General features: G+C 70.1%; 3 protein-coding genes across 3 annotated transcripts; 1 reads left to right on the top strand and 2 right to left on the bottom strand.

The window, feature by feature from the left end:
• The first annotated feature begins 1,057 nt into the window (after positions 1 to 1,057).
• Positions 1,058 to 2,896, top strand: SPC24 (SPC24 component of NDC80 kinetochore complex). Its single transcript, XM_087778079.1, has 6 exons — positions 1,058 to 1,077; positions 1,789 to 1,985; positions 2,061 to 2,205; positions 2,302 to 2,394; positions 2,478 to 2,554; positions 2,645 to 2,896. The coding sequence occupies exons 2-6, from the start codon at positions 1,820 to 1,822 to the stop codon at positions 2,749 to 2,751; spliced, it is 588 nt and encodes a 195-aa protein (XP_087634205.1). The 5' UTR covers positions 1,058 to 1,077; positions 1,789 to 1,819; the 3' UTR covers positions 2,752 to 2,896.
• KEAP1 (kelch like ECH associated protein 1) lies at positions 2,828 to 8,954 on the bottom strand. Its single transcript, XM_087778066.1, has 6 exons — positions 8,832 to 8,954; positions 7,261 to 7,894; positions 5,098 to 5,783; positions 3,703 to 3,908; positions 3,440 to 3,616; positions 2,828 to 3,349 (listed from the first exon to the last, which is right to left on the bottom strand). Exons 1-6 carry the CDS (start codon positions 8,837 to 8,839, stop codon positions 3,183 to 3,185), a joined length of 1,878 nt encoding a protein of 625 aa, XP_087634192.1. The 5' UTR covers positions 8,840 to 8,954; the 3' UTR covers positions 2,828 to 3,182.
• On the bottom strand, positions 8,952 to 14,027 carry S1PR5 (sphingosine-1-phosphate receptor 5). Its single transcript, XM_087777907.1, has 3 exons — positions 13,973 to 14,027; positions 10,432 to 11,434; positions 8,952 to 8,980 (listed from the first exon to the last, which is right to left on the bottom strand). Exons 2-3 carry the CDS (start codon positions 11,405 to 11,407, stop codon positions 8,952 to 8,954), a joined length of 1,005 nt encoding a protein of 334 aa, XP_087634033.1. The 5' UTR covers positions 11,408 to 11,434; positions 13,973 to 14,027.
• Positions 14,028 to 14,724: the final 697 nt, after the last annotated feature.

Below are 14,724 nucleotides of genomic sequence, written 5' to 3'. Positions count from 1 at the left end.
GGGGCGATGGGGGGGTCTGTGCTGGGGGGGCTTTGGGGGGGCGATGGGGGGGTCTGTGCTGGGGGGGCTTTGGGGGGGCGATGGGGGGGTCTGTGCTGGGGGGCTTTGGGGGGGCGATGGGGGGGTCTGTGCTGGGGGGGCTTTGGGGGGGCGATGGGGGGGTCTGTGCTGGGGGGCTTTGGGGGGGCGATGGGGGGGTCTGTGCTGGGGGGCTTTGGGGGGGCGATGGGGGGTCTGTGCTGGGGGGGCTTTGGGGGGGCGATGGGGGGGTCTGTGCTGGGGGGGCTTTGGGGGGGCGATGGGGGGGTCTGTGCTGGGGGGCTTTGGGGGGGCGATGGGGGGGTCTGTGCTGGGGGGGCTTTGGGGGGGCGATGGGGGGGTCTGTGCTGGGGGGCTTTGGGGGGGCGATGGGGGGGTCTGTGCTGGGGGGCTTTGGGGGGGCGATGGGGGGTCTGGGCTGGGGGGGTCTGTGCTGGGGGGGCTTTGGGGGGCTCTGGTGGGGGGTCTGGGCTGGGGGGCTTGGGGGGGGCGATGGGGGGGTCTGTGCTGGGGGGTCTGGGCTGGGGGGTCTGTGCTGGGGGGCTTTGGGGGGCTGAGGGGGGTCTGTGCTGGGGGGGTCTGGGCTGGGGGGTCTGGGGGCTGCGGGCTGGGGGGGTCTGGGCTGGGGGGCTCGGGGGGGGGAGGCAGAGCCTGCTGAATGGGTCAAGCTGGGCTGGGGGAGCACAGGGAAGCCCTGGGGGGTCTTACCGCCCCGGGGGGGTCCCGTACCCCGGGGGGGGGGGTCCCCCGGCCCGGGCCCAGGCCTTGGGAGGGGTCCACAGCCCCGGGGGGGTCCCGTACCCCGGGGAGGGGTCCCCACAGGCTGCCCATACCACAGAGAGGAGCACCCCAAGTCCTCCGAGCCGGCTGGAAGGGCCCCAGGGCGGGGAGCGGCCTCCTCTGGCGCCCCCCAGCGGTACCGGATGGCGCGGAGCCAAACGCGCATGCGCGGGGCGGCCCCGCCCCGTTCAAACGGCGGCGCGCGCGCACCGACACCCCCCGCTCCCCCCCCCTCACTGTCCGGTACCGGCAGAGCAGGTAAGGGGGGGGGTTAATGGCCCCTATCGCCGTGGGGGGGCTGTGCCGCCCCCCGCGGGCCTTGCGCCGTCCCCCGGTGGGTGTTGAGTGCGGGCAGGCCCAGCCCGGGGCGGGGGGTCTTTACCCCGAGGGCCCGGTTGGAGGCGTCTGAGGGGGGGGCCCCGCCGCGGTGTCCCGGTGAGGGGGGGGGGGGGGGTGTGTCTCCGTGTCCTCCAGAGCCCCCTCAGGCTTCTCCGCCGCCCCAGACCGCGGCTTCGGCCCGCCTCGCCCCCCCCCCCCCCCCCCCCCCCCCGGGCCTGTCACCCCCCAAACCGCCTTCTCTGCCCCCCCCAGCCTCACCCCCAAACCACCTTCTCTGCCCCCCCCCCAGGCCTGTCACTGGCCCCCCCCAAATAGAACCCCTCAGCTTCTCCCCCCATCCCCATCTCTGCTCTCCCAGCCCCCATTTGCCCCCCCAGGCTTGGCTCCTCACCTTCAGCCCTGCTCCCCCCCCCCCCCAGGGACACCTCTTGCCCCCCACCCACAACTTTCCCCCCAAATTCTGGGGTGCCAGCACTCTCATAAGCCCCCCCAGCCCTGCAGCCCCCCCAGGCCCTGCTCTCGCCCCCCCAGGCCCGGCTCCTCTCCTTCAGCCTCACTCCCCCCACCCCTCACCTCAGTAACGCCTCTTGCCCCCCACCCACGACTTTCCCCCAAATTTTGGGGTGCCAGCACCCTCATAAGCCCCCCCAGCCCCCCCACCATGCTGAGCAAGCGGATGCAGGAGCTGGAGGAGGTGAGCAAGGAGCTGCTGAAGGTGCTGCTGTCGGACTGGGCCGACAACCTCCTGCGCCGCAGCCTGGACAAACGCAGCCGGGTGGACGACAAGCTGCTGGCCTCGCAGGCCACGGCCGCCCAGCTGGTCAGAGGTGAGCCCCCCGTCCCCCCTCGCGTGTCCCCCTCCCCAGCAAAGCCACCCCCCCAGCGTCGCCCTCCATCCCCAGAGCTCACCACGGCCGAGGAGACGGTGGCACAGACCCTCCTGGACCGGGAGAGCGAGCTCCAGCGATCCCTCCGGAGGCTGCAGGACATGGAAGAGGAGCTGGTTCGGGCACGGGAGGCCGGTGCCAGCCTGCAGGCCAGCAGTAGATATCCTTTCTGGGGGTCTGGGGGGGTCCCCGTTGTCCTTTTTGGGGTGGCGGGTGGGGGTCCCGCACAGCTGGTTGTCTCCCTTCACTGCCCCACCGCCCTGCGGCAGGAGCTGCAGGAGCTGCGGGAGGAGAGCCGGCGGCTGGAGGAAGACGCGGAGCGGGAGGAAGACGCCGTGCCCTCCGCCGCGTGAGTGGGGACGGCGGGAAGGGGCGAAGGGGGGGACACGGGGGGGACCCCGAGCCACCCCCGACCCTCCCCGTCCCCCGCAGGTACGTGACGCAGCTCTACTACAAAATCAGCCGCATCGATTGGGACTACGAGGCCGAGCCGGCGCAGATTAAAGGCAGTGAGTGTCCCCCCCGCGTCCCCTTAAACCCCCCCCCTCGCCCCCTGCCCCCCTTAAACCCCCCCCATTCTTCTTCTCCTCCCCCTCAAGTCCACTACGGCCCCGACATCGCTCAGCCCATCGACATCGACGGCAGCCGCCATTCCCGCTGCTTCGTCAGCGATTACTTGTGGAGCCTGGTGCCGACGACGTGGTGAGCGGCACAGCACCGGTACGGATCGGGCCACGCCGAGCCCCCCCACTGTGCGGCACCGATTCTCCCCCCCCCCCAGCTTAATCACAAAAGTCTCTTTTATTCATGTAACAACGGGATTTGGAAATCATTAAAACCAGTCAGTCGGCTGCCAGGCTGGAAGGTGGGTGCGAATCCAGCTCCCCCCTCTCCCCAAAACCAGGAGGGGGGGGGATTTTGGGGGTGCCACGGCCCCCCGCGAGCTGTCCGTGTGGCCAGTTGAGGCGCGAGGGCGGCCAGCGGTGACATCCCGGCCTCCCCCCGCGCTGCATTTACCCGCCGCCGTGGGGAAAAGTGGGGGGGGGGGGGGGAACCCGCAGCCCCCATCGGCTGCGCCGCGACTGCGCCGCGGCCATTTCTCCCCCCCGCCCCCCTCCCTCCACGGCGGCGCCGGGGTTAGCAGGGACAATCGGATCGGTCGGTTTGTTTTCGGCACGGTTCCATCGTGATGGCCACCCCGACCCCGCTGCGTCCCGACGTCATCCGCGTCACCTCCGTCCAGGCGTCGGCGACGGGGTCGTAACACTCCACCGAATCCAGGAACGTGTGGCCGTCGTAGCCCCCTGCGGAGAGGGGCGACGGTTTCGGTTCCTTCCCCCCCCCCCCCCTTCACCAGCTTTACCGGGGACCCCCGAAGACCCCCCAACACCTACCCAAGACGTAGATCTTGCCCTGGTAGACGGTGACGCCGAGAGCGCTGCGCCGGTACCGCATGGGTGCCACGAAGGTCCAGGCGTCCGTCTCCACCTCGTAACGCTCGGTGCTGTTGAGCTGGTCCGTCCCGTCGTAGCCCCCCATGGCGTAGATGCAGTTATTGAGGGCGCAGACCCCTGGGGGGGGAGCAGAATTGGTCAAAATCCCTTAACCCCCCCCCAGGACCCCCCAAAAATGGGGTTTTCCCCCCCTGTCCTCTCACCGGCGCCGCTGCGGATGGTGGCCATGGGGGCGATGGCTCGCCAGGCGTCCCGCTCGGGGTGGTAGCACTCGGCGGAGCTGAGGCGGGTGGTGCCGTCGAACCCCCCCACGGCGTAAAGGAGGCGGTTGAGCACTGCCACCCCCACCCCGATTCGCCGCGTCAGCATGGGGGCCACCAGTTGCCACTCGTCCCTCTCCGGCTCGTACCTGGGGATGGGGGGGGAAAGGACAGCGGGGGCTGAGCACCTCGGCGGGGGTCCCTGGCACCCATGGGTGAGTGCAGACCCCCTGCGGGGCTGGGTTTGTGTTATCAGCCCTGGAGCAGGTTTGGGCCCCCCCCCAGGGCAGATTTGGGGCCCCCCAGGGCAAACCAGGGCTCCTGTTATAGCGCTGGGGCAGATCTACAGCCCCCCAGGGCAGATTTGTGCCCCTCAGGGCAGATCTGTGCCCCCTCAGGGCAAACCAGGGCCCCTGTTACCAGCCCTGGGGCAAATTTGTGTCCCCCAGGGCAGATCTGTGCCCCCCTGGGGAAACCAGGGCTCCTGTTATCAGCCCTGGGGCAGATCTGCTCCCCCCCAGGGCAGATTTGTGCCCCCCAGGGCAAACCAGGGCTCATGTTACCAGCCCTGGGGCAGATTTGGGCCCCTCAGGGCAGATCTTTGCCCCCCTGGGGCAAACCAGGGCCCCTGTTACCAGCCTTGGGGCAGATCTGTGCCCCCCCCCCCGGACAGATTTGGGGCCCCCCAGGACAGATTTGTGCCCCCCAGGGCAAGCCAGGGCTCACACTATCAGCCCTGGGGCAGATTTAGAGCCCCCCAGGGCAGATTTGTGCCCCTCAGGGCAGATCTGTGCCCCCCTGGGGAAACCAGGGCTCCTGTTATCAGCCCTGGGGCAGATCTGCTCCCCCCCAGGGCAGATTTGTGCCCCCCAGGGCAAACCAGGGCTCATGTTACCAGCCCTGGGGCAGATTTGGGCCCCTCCCGGGCAGATTTGGGCCCCTCAGGGCAGATCTTTGCCCCCCTGGGGCAAACCAGGGCCCCTGTTACCAGCCTTGGGGCAGATCTGTGCCCCCCCCCGGACAGATTTGGGGCCCCCCAGGACAGATTTGTGCCCCCCAGGGCAAGCCAGGGCTCACACTATCAGCCCTGGGGCAGATTTAGAGCCCCCCAGGGCAGATTTGTGCCCCTCAGGGCAGATCTGTGCCCCCCCCAGGGCAAACCAGGGCTCATGTTATCAGCCCTGGGGCAAATTTGTGCCCCCCTGGGGCAAATCAATGAGCCCTGGGGCAGATTTGGGCCCCCCCAAGGCAGATTTCTCCCCCCCCAGGGCAGATTTGTGCCCCCCCAGGGCAAACCAGTGCTCGCGTTATCGCCCCAGTTCCCCCCAGCCCCCTCACCTCTCCACGCTGCTGTGATGGATGCAGCCGTGCGACCCCCCCACGGCGTAAATCATCCCGTCGATCACCCCCACCCCGATGCGGTTGCGGGGGACGCTCATGGGGGCGCAGGGCGACCACTGGTTGGTCATGGGGTTGTAGCAGTCGATGGCGGCCGAGTCCGTGTTCCCGTCGGGAGAATTATTCCGTCCCCCCACCGCGTAAAAAAGCCCCCCCACCACGCAACCCCCCAAACCGCTCCGGGGAGTCTGGAGATCGGCTAAACGGATCCAGGATCCATCCCGAGGGTTGTAGGCTTCCAAATAACTCAAAGATTGCCGGTAATAACCGCCGGCGGTGTAAATGAGCTGGCCCACCTTGGGGGTCCGACAGGGTAAAACCTGGGTGGGTTTATGAAGAGTTAAATCTTGGAAAATTTGCGCCAGGTAATCCTTGGAGCGGGAATCGGCTCGGAGGATTTCGCATTTTTGGAGCTGCATCTGGAGGAAGTGCGGGGTGAGGGAGTGGCAGCGGACGGCGCGGAGCAGGGCCTGGACGTAGAGGCGGCGGTTGGGGCAGTCGTGTTTCACCCAGTTGATGCAGGCGTGGAAAACTTCGGATTCGCAGCGGACGTTGAGCTCGTCCCGGCTGATCAGCGTCACCAGTTGGCAGTGGGAGAGGTTGAAAAATTCCTCCTGTTTGGAAACCTGGGGGGGGGGGGGGGATGGGGTGAGGCTGGGGGGGACACGGACACCACCCCCCCCCAAAAACACCCTGACCAGCCCAGCACCCCGCTGCCGGGGCCTCGGCGGGGCCCCGTGGGGTCCTGCGTCCGTCCCGGTTCTTTTGGAGGGGCTGGGGGGTTTGGGGACCCCCCCCGGCTCTGGGTTCATGGGGTGGGGGCCCCCAGCTCTCTGTTAAAGGGGTGGGGGGCCCCCAGTTCTGGGTTCATGGGCTGGGGGTCCCCCAGTTCTGGGTTAATGGGGTGGGGGCCCCCAGCTCTGGGTTAATGGGGTGGGGGGCCCCAGTTCTGGGTTAATGGGGTGGGGGGCCCCCAGCTCTCTGTTAAAGGGGTGGGGGTCCCCCAGTTCTGGGTTAATGGGGGGCCCCCAGCTCTGGGTTAATGGGGTGGGGGGCCCCAGTTCTGGGTTAATGGGGTGGGGGGCCCCCAGCTCTCGGTTAAAGGGGTGGGGGGCCCCCAGTTCTGGGTTAATGGGGTGGGAGTCCCCCAGTTCTGGGTTAATGGGGGGCCCCCAGCTCTGGGTTAATGGGGTGGGGGGGCCCCCAGCTCTCTGTTAATGGGGTGGGGGGCCCCCAGCTCTGGGTTCATGGGGGGGCCAGTTCTGGGTTAATGGGGCGGGGGTCCCCCAGTTCTAGGTTCATGGGGTGGGGGCCCCCCCACTCTCTGTTAATGGGGTGGGGACCCCCCCCAGCTCTGTGTTAATGGGGTGGGGGCCCCCCAGCCCTGTGACACCCCCCTAAACCCCTTCACCAGCCCGTATTAATGGGGTGGGGGCCCCCCAAGGCCTGTGACACCCCCCAACAGCCCATGTTAAAGGGAGTGGGGGGCTACTCCTCAGCCCCCCCCGTCTCCAGGGGGGGTCCCCACTGCTCCCTGAGCCCCCCCCATCTCCAGGGGGGGTCCCCACTGCTCCCTGAGCCCCCCCCATCCCCGGGGGGGTCCTCACTGCTCCCTGAGCCCCCTCCCATCCTCGGGGGGGGTCCTCACTGCTCCCCGAACCCCCCCCCATCCCTGAGGGGGGTCCCCACTGCTCCCTGAGCCCCCTCCCATCCCCAGGGGGGGGTCCTCACTGCTCCCCGAACCTCCCCCCCATCCCTGAGGGGGGTCCCCACTGCTCCCCAAACCCCCCCCCATCCCTGAGGGGGGTCCCCCCTGCTCCCTGAGCCCCCTCCCATCCTCGGGGGGGGTCCTCACTGCTCCCCGAACCCCCTCCCATCCCTGAGGGGGGTCCCCACTGCTCCCCAAACCCCCCCCCCATCCCTGAGGGGGGTCCCCACTGCTCCCTGAGCCCCCTCCCATCCTCGGGGGGGGTCCTCACTGCTCCCCGAACCCCCCCCCATCCCTGAGGGGGGTCCCCACTGCTCCCTGAGCCCCCTCCCATCCTCGGGGGGGTCCCCACTGCTCCCCAGCCCCGGGGGGGTCCCCGTTTGCCCCCCCCTCACCTCCCCGAAGTGCATGTAGATGTACTCGCGGGCCTTCTGGTGCAGTTCCAGGCAGCCGATCTGCTCGGCGAAGTTGGCGATGCCGATGGCGTTGCTGGGGTGAAGCTGCTGGATCAAGAAGTCGCAGCAGGCGCGGACGACGCTGTCGATCTGGTACATGACGGCGCCGTTCATGACGTGAAGGACGCACTTCTCCCCCACCGAAATGGAGGCCGTGTAGGCGAATTCCACCAACCTCTCCATCACCCGGGGGTGAATCCCTTCGATGGGAATCACTTCCATCCCTCGTTCCCGCAACCCCGTCGTAAACATGGCTTTAAAAACAGGACTGGACGACGCCAAAACGATTTTGTGAGCGGGGAAATCGGCCGGGGGAACGTCGTGACGGTACCGGACGCGGAGGGTGACGTCGCAGAGCTGGCGTTCCAAGCGCAGCTGGTTCATGATGGCCAGGGCGGCTTTGGGGTGCTCCTCCAGGCTGTAGCTGAAGGAGCCGGAGCCCCCCGGCGAGGGGGTCACCTCCGCCTGGCATTCGGGGGGCGGGGGGGCGGACATGGCCCCAGCATCGCAGGCCCCCCCCGGGCTGGGGAGGGGGGTTAGGAGGGGGACGGGGGCGGCGGCGGGGGCCGAGAACCTGCGGAGAGAGAGGGGGAGGGGGTTAGGGGGGCGCAGCGTGGAGGGCGGGGGGGGAAACTGAGGCACGGGGACGGGGGAGACCCCCAGGCCAGCCCCAGCACCCACTGGGGAAACTGAGGCACGGGTGGGGGGGGGGGGAGACACCCCCAGATCAGCCTCAGGATGTGGTGGGGAAACTGAGGCACGGGGAGGGGGGAGACCCCCAGATCAGCCCCAGCACCCACTGGGGAAACTGAGGCACGGGGGGGGGGATCAGGGGGGAGGGGCCCCCCTCCCAGCACCCACTGGGGAAACTGAGGCACGGGGGGGGCATCAGGGGGCAGGGACCCCCCCTCCCAGCACCCACTGGGGAAACTGAGGCACGGGGGGGGGCATCAGGGGGCAGGGACCCCCCCTCCCAGCACCCACTGGGGAAGCTGAGGCACGGGGGGGGCATCAGGGGGCAGGGACCCCCCTCCCAGCACCCACTGGGGAAACTGAGGCACGGGGGGGGTATCAGGGGGCAGGGACCCCCCTCCCAGCACCCACTGGGGAAACTGAGGCACGGGGGGGGCATCAGGGGGCAGGGACCCCCCTCCCAGCACCCACTGGGGAAACTGAGGCACGGGGGGGGGGGGCATCAGGGGGCAGGGACCCCCTCCCCAGCACCCACTGGGGAAACTGAGGCACGGGGCGGGGGGAGACCCCCAGATCAGCCCCAGGATGTGGTGGGGAAACTGAGGCGGGGGGGATGGAGACCCCCAGGCCAGCCCCAGCACCCACTGGGGAAACTGAGGCACGGGGTCCCCCCAGTAGCCCCCTCCCCACCCTCCACCCCGGGGGGGGGCGTCTCCTCCCACCCGTGCCCCCCCCCCCCCGCTCCGTGGGGGAGGGTCCCGGGGGCGGGGCCAGGCGGGGGGTCCCGGGGGGGTCCGGGGGGGTCCCGGGGGTCTCACCCGGCCATGGCGCGGTCCCGGTGGCGGCGGGCGGGGCCCGGGGGGGCCGTGACTAAGCAGCGCGCGGAACCCCCGCCGCGGTAAAAGTCACGGCGGCCCCGCCCCGCCCCGGGCGCGACGTCACCGCCGCCACGCCCCCTCCCCGGCCCCTCGCCAGAATAAGAGTCCGCGGTACAGGCGGCGCCGTCCACGGTGGCGTCACGGGGGGCGGGGGGGGGATACGCGGCGTCACGCGTGGGTTTGTCCCGTGTCACCCTGGGGGCCGGTGTGTCCCCCCCCGGGTGTTGGGGTCCTCCCGTGTCCCCCGTGGGTGACCCCTGTCCCCTCCCGTGTCCCCTGTGCTGTCCCCTCCTGTGTCCCCTCCCGGTGTCACCCGTGGGTGTCCCCGTGTCCCCTCCTGTGTCCCCCATGCTGTCCTCCTGTGCCCTCCCGTGTTCCTCGTGGGTGTCCCCGTGTCCCCTCCCGTGTCCCCCGTCCCCTCCCGTGTCCCCCTGTCCCCTCCTATGTCCCCTCCCGTGTCCCCCTGTCCACTCCCGTGTCCTCTCCCGTGTCCCCCTGTCCCCTCCCGTGTCCCCCGTGGGTGACCCCCGTCCCCTCCCGTGTCCCCGCGCTGTCGCGGGCCGGGGGGGCCGAGCGAGGGGAGGGGGGCTCCAAAAAGGCCTTTTATTAAAAACTCGTTACAAAACCGGGGGGGACGCGGGGACAGGGACGGGGACAGGGACACGGGGACGGGGACGGGGACACGGACACGGGGACCCCCAGCCCCCCCCGGTACCTGCCAGCGTGGGCGGGGGGGGGGGACAGTGTCCTCGCAGGGACGGGGACGGGGACAGGGACCAGAGATGGGGACAGGGACAAGGATGAGGACAAGCACAGGGACCAGGGATGGGGACAGGGATGGGGACAGGGACCAGAGATGGGGACAAGGACGGGGACAGGGACAAGGATGAGGACAAGCACAGGGACCAGGGATGGGGACGGGGACAGGGACAAGGACAAATACAGAGATGGGGACGGGGACAAGGGCAGGGACCAGCCTAGGGACAGGGACGGGGACAGGGACCAGGGATGGGGACAGGGATGGGATGGACACAGGGGACCAGGGATGGGGACAGGGACGGGATGGGGACAGGGACCAGGGATAGGGACAGGGACGAGGATGGGGACAGGAACAAGGACAAGCACACGACCAGGGATGGGGACAGGGATGGGGACAGGGACACACATGGGGACAGGGACCAGGGATGGGGACAGGGACAAGGATGGGGTCAAGCATGGGGACGGGGACAAGGACGAGCACAGGGACAGGGATGGGGACAGGGATGGGGACAGGGATGAGGACAGGGACCAGGACGGGGACAGGGATGAGGACAGGGACAAGGATGGGGTCAAGCACGGGGATTGGGGACAGGGACGGGGACACAGGATTGGGGGATGCCAGGACCCCGCCCGTCCCCGCGCCCCCCTCACCCCTCTGCCACCCCCCCCTTGCCGCCCCCCGCCCCGCTGGCGTCCCCCGCCGCCCCGCTGACGTCCCCTGCCGCCGCCACCCTCCTGGCCGACGACCTCCCCGAGGGGCTCCCGCTGCCCCCCCCCAGACTGGGCCCCCCCAAGGTGCCGCCGCCGCGGCCCCCGGCGCCGCGGCCGCCCCCGCCCCGGCAGCAGCCGCCCCGCAGCAGCCGCAGGACGGCCCGGCACATCTCCCGGCTGGTGCCGGTGTAGATGAGGGGGTTGAGCAAAGAGTTGGCCATGGCCAAACCCAAGAAGTAGTCGGCGTGGTAGAGCACCGCGCACGCCCGCGGGCAGCACCAGGCGTCCAGGAGGAGGAGGAGGAAGAGGGGGGACCAGCAGGCGATGAAGGTCCCCACCACCACCGTCACCGTTTTCAACAAAGCCGGGGATTTCGGCGAAGGGCGGAGGTTGGCCGAGCGTCGGACGGCGCGGTAAAGGCGAACGTAGAGGACGACGATGGTGAGGAGGATGGCGAGGAAGACGGCGACGCAGAAGAAGACGTAGCGTTTGGAGTAGAGGGGGAGGACGGTGGAGCAGGCCGGGAGGTCGCCCAGGCAGTTCCACCCCAACCCCGGCAACGCCGCCAACGCCACCGAAACCCCCCAACTGGCCGCCACCAACGACCACATCCGACCCCTCTTGTCCCCCCGCGTCACCCGTACCCGCGCCATGGTGAGGTGACGCTCAACCGCGATGGCCAACAAGCTCAAGACCGAGGCGGCCAAGGTGAGGAAGACTCCGCCTTCCCGCAAGAACCACAACGCCGGCGTCAACCGTAAGGTGTTGGCGCCGGAGAGGACGATGTTGGCGGTGTAGGCGACGCCGGCCAACAGGTCGGAGAGGGTGAGGTTGCCCAGCAGGTAGAACATGGGGGAGTGGAGCTTCTTGGTCCTCCAGATGGTCACCAGCACCACCAGGTTCTCCACCACGATGAAACCGCAGACGAGGAGGAAGAGGAGGGTCTCGGGGCGAAGGCCGCCCCGGTAACGCCCGGCGTGCAGCTTCCCGGTGTAGTTGTAGTGGAGGGCGAGAACCGCGTCCTCGGGGAACGGCCCCGGCGCCATGCTGGGGGAGGGCTACATGGCGGGGAGCTGGGGGGAGGCGGGGGGGGGTGAGCGTGGGCGCGCCGGCGGGCGAGCACCCCAAAGGGGCCGTGCGCGCGTGCACGCTTGCAATGTGCACCCCAAAGGGGCCGTGCGCCCGTGCACGCTTGCAGGTGTGCACCCCAAAGGGGCCGTGCACGCTTGCACGCTTGCAGTGTGCACCCCAAAGGGGCCGTGCGCCCGTGCACGCTTGCAGGTGTGCACCCCAAAGGGGCCGTGCGCCCATGCACGCTTGCAATGTGCACCCCAAAGGGGCCGTGCACGCTTGCACGCTTGCAGTGTGCACCCCAAAGGGGCCGTGCGCCCGTGCACGCTTGCAGGTGTGCACCCCAAACGGATTGCGTGCCCTGCACGCTTGCAAGCGTGCACCCCGCTGGGTCTGTGCACGCGTGCACGCTTGCAGGCGTGCACCCCAAATGCTCCCATGGGGATGTGAGCTCGCAAGCGTGCACCCTAAAGGGTTTGCATGTGTGTGTGCGCTTGCACGCGTGCACCCTAAAGGGTTTTGCATGCAGGTGCAGGCTTGCAAGCGTGCAACCAAAAGGGTCCATGCACACGCGCACGCTTGCAGGCGTGCACCCCAAATGCTCCCGTGTGGATGTGAGCTTGCAAGCGTGCACCCCAAAAGGTCTGTGCGCGAGTGTGCACTTGCAGGTGCGCACCCCAAAAGGGCCGCGTGCGTGTGCAGGTGTGCGCGCTTGCAGGTGTGCACCCTAAAGGGTTTGCCTGCAGGTGCGTGCTTGCAAGTGTGCAAGCAAAAGGGCTTGTGCACGTGTGCACTTGCAAGCGTGCAACCCAAACGGTTTGCGTGCAGGTGCACGCTTGCAGGTGTGCACCCCAAATCGTCCCACGTGGATGCGAACTTGCAAGCGTGCACCCCAAAAGGTCTGCGCACGTGTGCATGCTTGCAGGCGTGCACCCCAAACGGTTTGCGTGCAGGTGCACGCTCGCAAGTGTGCAACCAAAAGGGGCTGCGCACCTGTGCACGCTCGCAAGTGTGCACCCCAAAAGCTTCACATCCACTTGCACGCTTGCGGGCGCGCGCCCCTAACGCTCTCACGTGAGCGTGTGCTCGCAGACGTGCGTCCCAGAGGGTCGGCGCGCGTGTGCACGCTTGCAGGCGTGCACCCCTGAAGGGGCCGCGTGTGCCCCGAAGGGTCTCGCGCGAGGACACGCTTGCAGGCATGCACCCCGAAGGGGCTGCGTGCATGTGTGTGCTTGCAAGCGTGCACCCCGAAGGGTCTCGCGTGAACACGCGCTTGCAAGCGTGCACCCCGAAGGGGCTGCGCGCATGTGCACGCTTGCAGGCGTGCACCCCGAAGGGGCCGCATGCATGTGCGTGCTTGCAAGCGTGCACCCCGAAGGGTCTCGCGTGAGCACGCTTGCGGGCGTGCACCCCGAAGGGGCTGAGTGCATGTGCACGCTTGCAAGCGTGCACCCCGAAGGGGTTGCGTGCATGTGGACGCTTGCAAGCGTGCAGCCTGAGGGGTTTCGCGTGAGCACGCTTGCAGGCGTGCACCCCGAAGGGGCCGCGTGCATGTGCACGCTTGCAGGCGTGCACCCCGGGGGCTGCACGCACGGGCACGCTTGCGAGCCTGCGCACACGCGTGTGCTTGCAACCCCACCCCCCCCCCCCCGAAGGGGCTGCGCGCGCTGGCGAGGCCCCTCGTCACCAGTGGGTGCTGCCCCACGCCCCCCCCCCCCCCCCCCGGGTGGGCCCTCCCCCCCCCCCCGGGCGGGCCCGGGCGAGCGGCGGCGCGTCGGGGGCCGCCGCGGGGTCCCGCCGTGGGGGGCCCTGCCCAAATAGCTGGGGTGGGTGGGATGGGTGCGGCCGGGCCCCACCCTGCGCCCCACGGGGAGGGGGGGGGCAGCCGTGGGGCTGGGAGCTGGGGGGCTGGGGGGGCCGTGGGGTGGGATGGGGGGGGGTTGGGGGTCCCGGGAGGGGTCTGGGGGGGCTGTGGGGCGGGATGGGGGGGTCAGGGGAGCCGTGGGGTGGGATGGGGGGGCCGTGGGGCGGGATGGGGGGGTCGAGGAGCCGGGGGGGTCTGGGGAGCCATGGGATGGGATGGGGGGGTCCGTGGGGCGGGATGGGGGGGTCTGGGGGTCCGTGGGGGTTCTGGGGAGCCATGGGGTGGAATGGGGGGGCCCGTGGGGTCCGTGGGGCGGGATGGGGGGGTCTGGGGAGCCGTGGGGGGGTCAGAGGAGCCGTGGGACGGGACGGGGGGGGGGCCCGTGGGGCCGGGACGCAGCCCCATTCCTCGCCATGGGGCAGCCGTGGGCCTGCCGGTGCCCCCCCCCCCCCCCGCCGAGGGGGGCTGGGGGGGCCCGTTCGGGGGGGGAGGGGTGGGAATGGCCGCCCCCCCCGCTCCCCCTCCGTGCCTCAGTTTCCCCTGTGCCCCCCCTCGCCCTCCCCCCTCCCCCCGGGTCCGTTCTCCGCGTGGATGGGGGAGTCGGGGGGGGGGAAGGGCTGTCGGGGGGGTCCCCGCCCGCCCCTCCCCCCCCCCCCCCCCCCCCCCCGGGACTCACCTCGGGTCCCGGCTCCGCTCCGCCGCTCGCGCTGGCTCCGGTGGGGCGGGGCAGGGGGGGCGGGGCCGGGCGGGGCCGCTCCTCCCCCTCCCCCTCGGAGACCCCCCCAATCCCCCCCAGATGTGCCCAGGCCCCCCCAGATGTGCCCCAAGCCCCCCAGGGGTGCCCCAAGCCCCCCAGATGTGCTCAGCCCCCCAGATGTGCCCAGGCCCCCCAGATGTGCCCCAAGCCCCCCAGCTGTGCTCAAGGCCCTCCCCAGATGTGCTCAACTCCCCCCGATGTGCCCAAATTGCCCCCCAGATGTGCTCAAGGTCCCCTCAGCTGTGCTCGAGCCCCCCCAGATGTGCTCAGCCCCCCCAGATGTGTCCCAAGCCCCCCAGATGTGCCCAGCCCCCCAGATGTGCCCTAAGCCCCCCCAGATGTGCTCAGCCCCCCAGATGTGCCCCAAGCCCCCCAGATGTGCCCAGCCCCCCAGATGTGCCCTAAGCCCCCCAGATGTGTCCCAAGCCCCCCAGATGTGCTCAGCCCCCCAGATGTGCCCCAAGCCCCCCAGATGTGCCCCAAGCCCCCCAGATGTGCTCAGCCCCCAGATGTGCCCCGCCCCCCAGATGTGCCCCAAGCCCCCCAGATGTGCTCAGCCCCCCCAGATGTGCCCCAAGCCCCCCCAGATGTGCCCCAAGCCCCCCCAGATGTGCCCAGCCCCTCTGGCACCCACGCAGCCCCCCAGTCTCCCCAGCACCCATCGCGGTGCC

This window comes from Nipponia nippon, unplaced genomic scaffold, assembly GCF_047370975.1.
Source record: "Nipponia nippon isolate SJK-2023a ecotype South Korea unplaced genomic scaffold, ASM4737097v1 scaffold_42, whole genome shotgun sequence".
In the NCBI taxonomy this organism is placed as follows: domain Eukaryota; kingdom Metazoa; phylum Chordata; class Aves; order Pelecaniformes; family Threskiornithidae; genus Nipponia; species Nipponia nippon.
The sequence above is the reverse complement of the archived record's forward strand: the minus strand, read 5'-3'. Positions and strand labels throughout refer to the sequence as shown.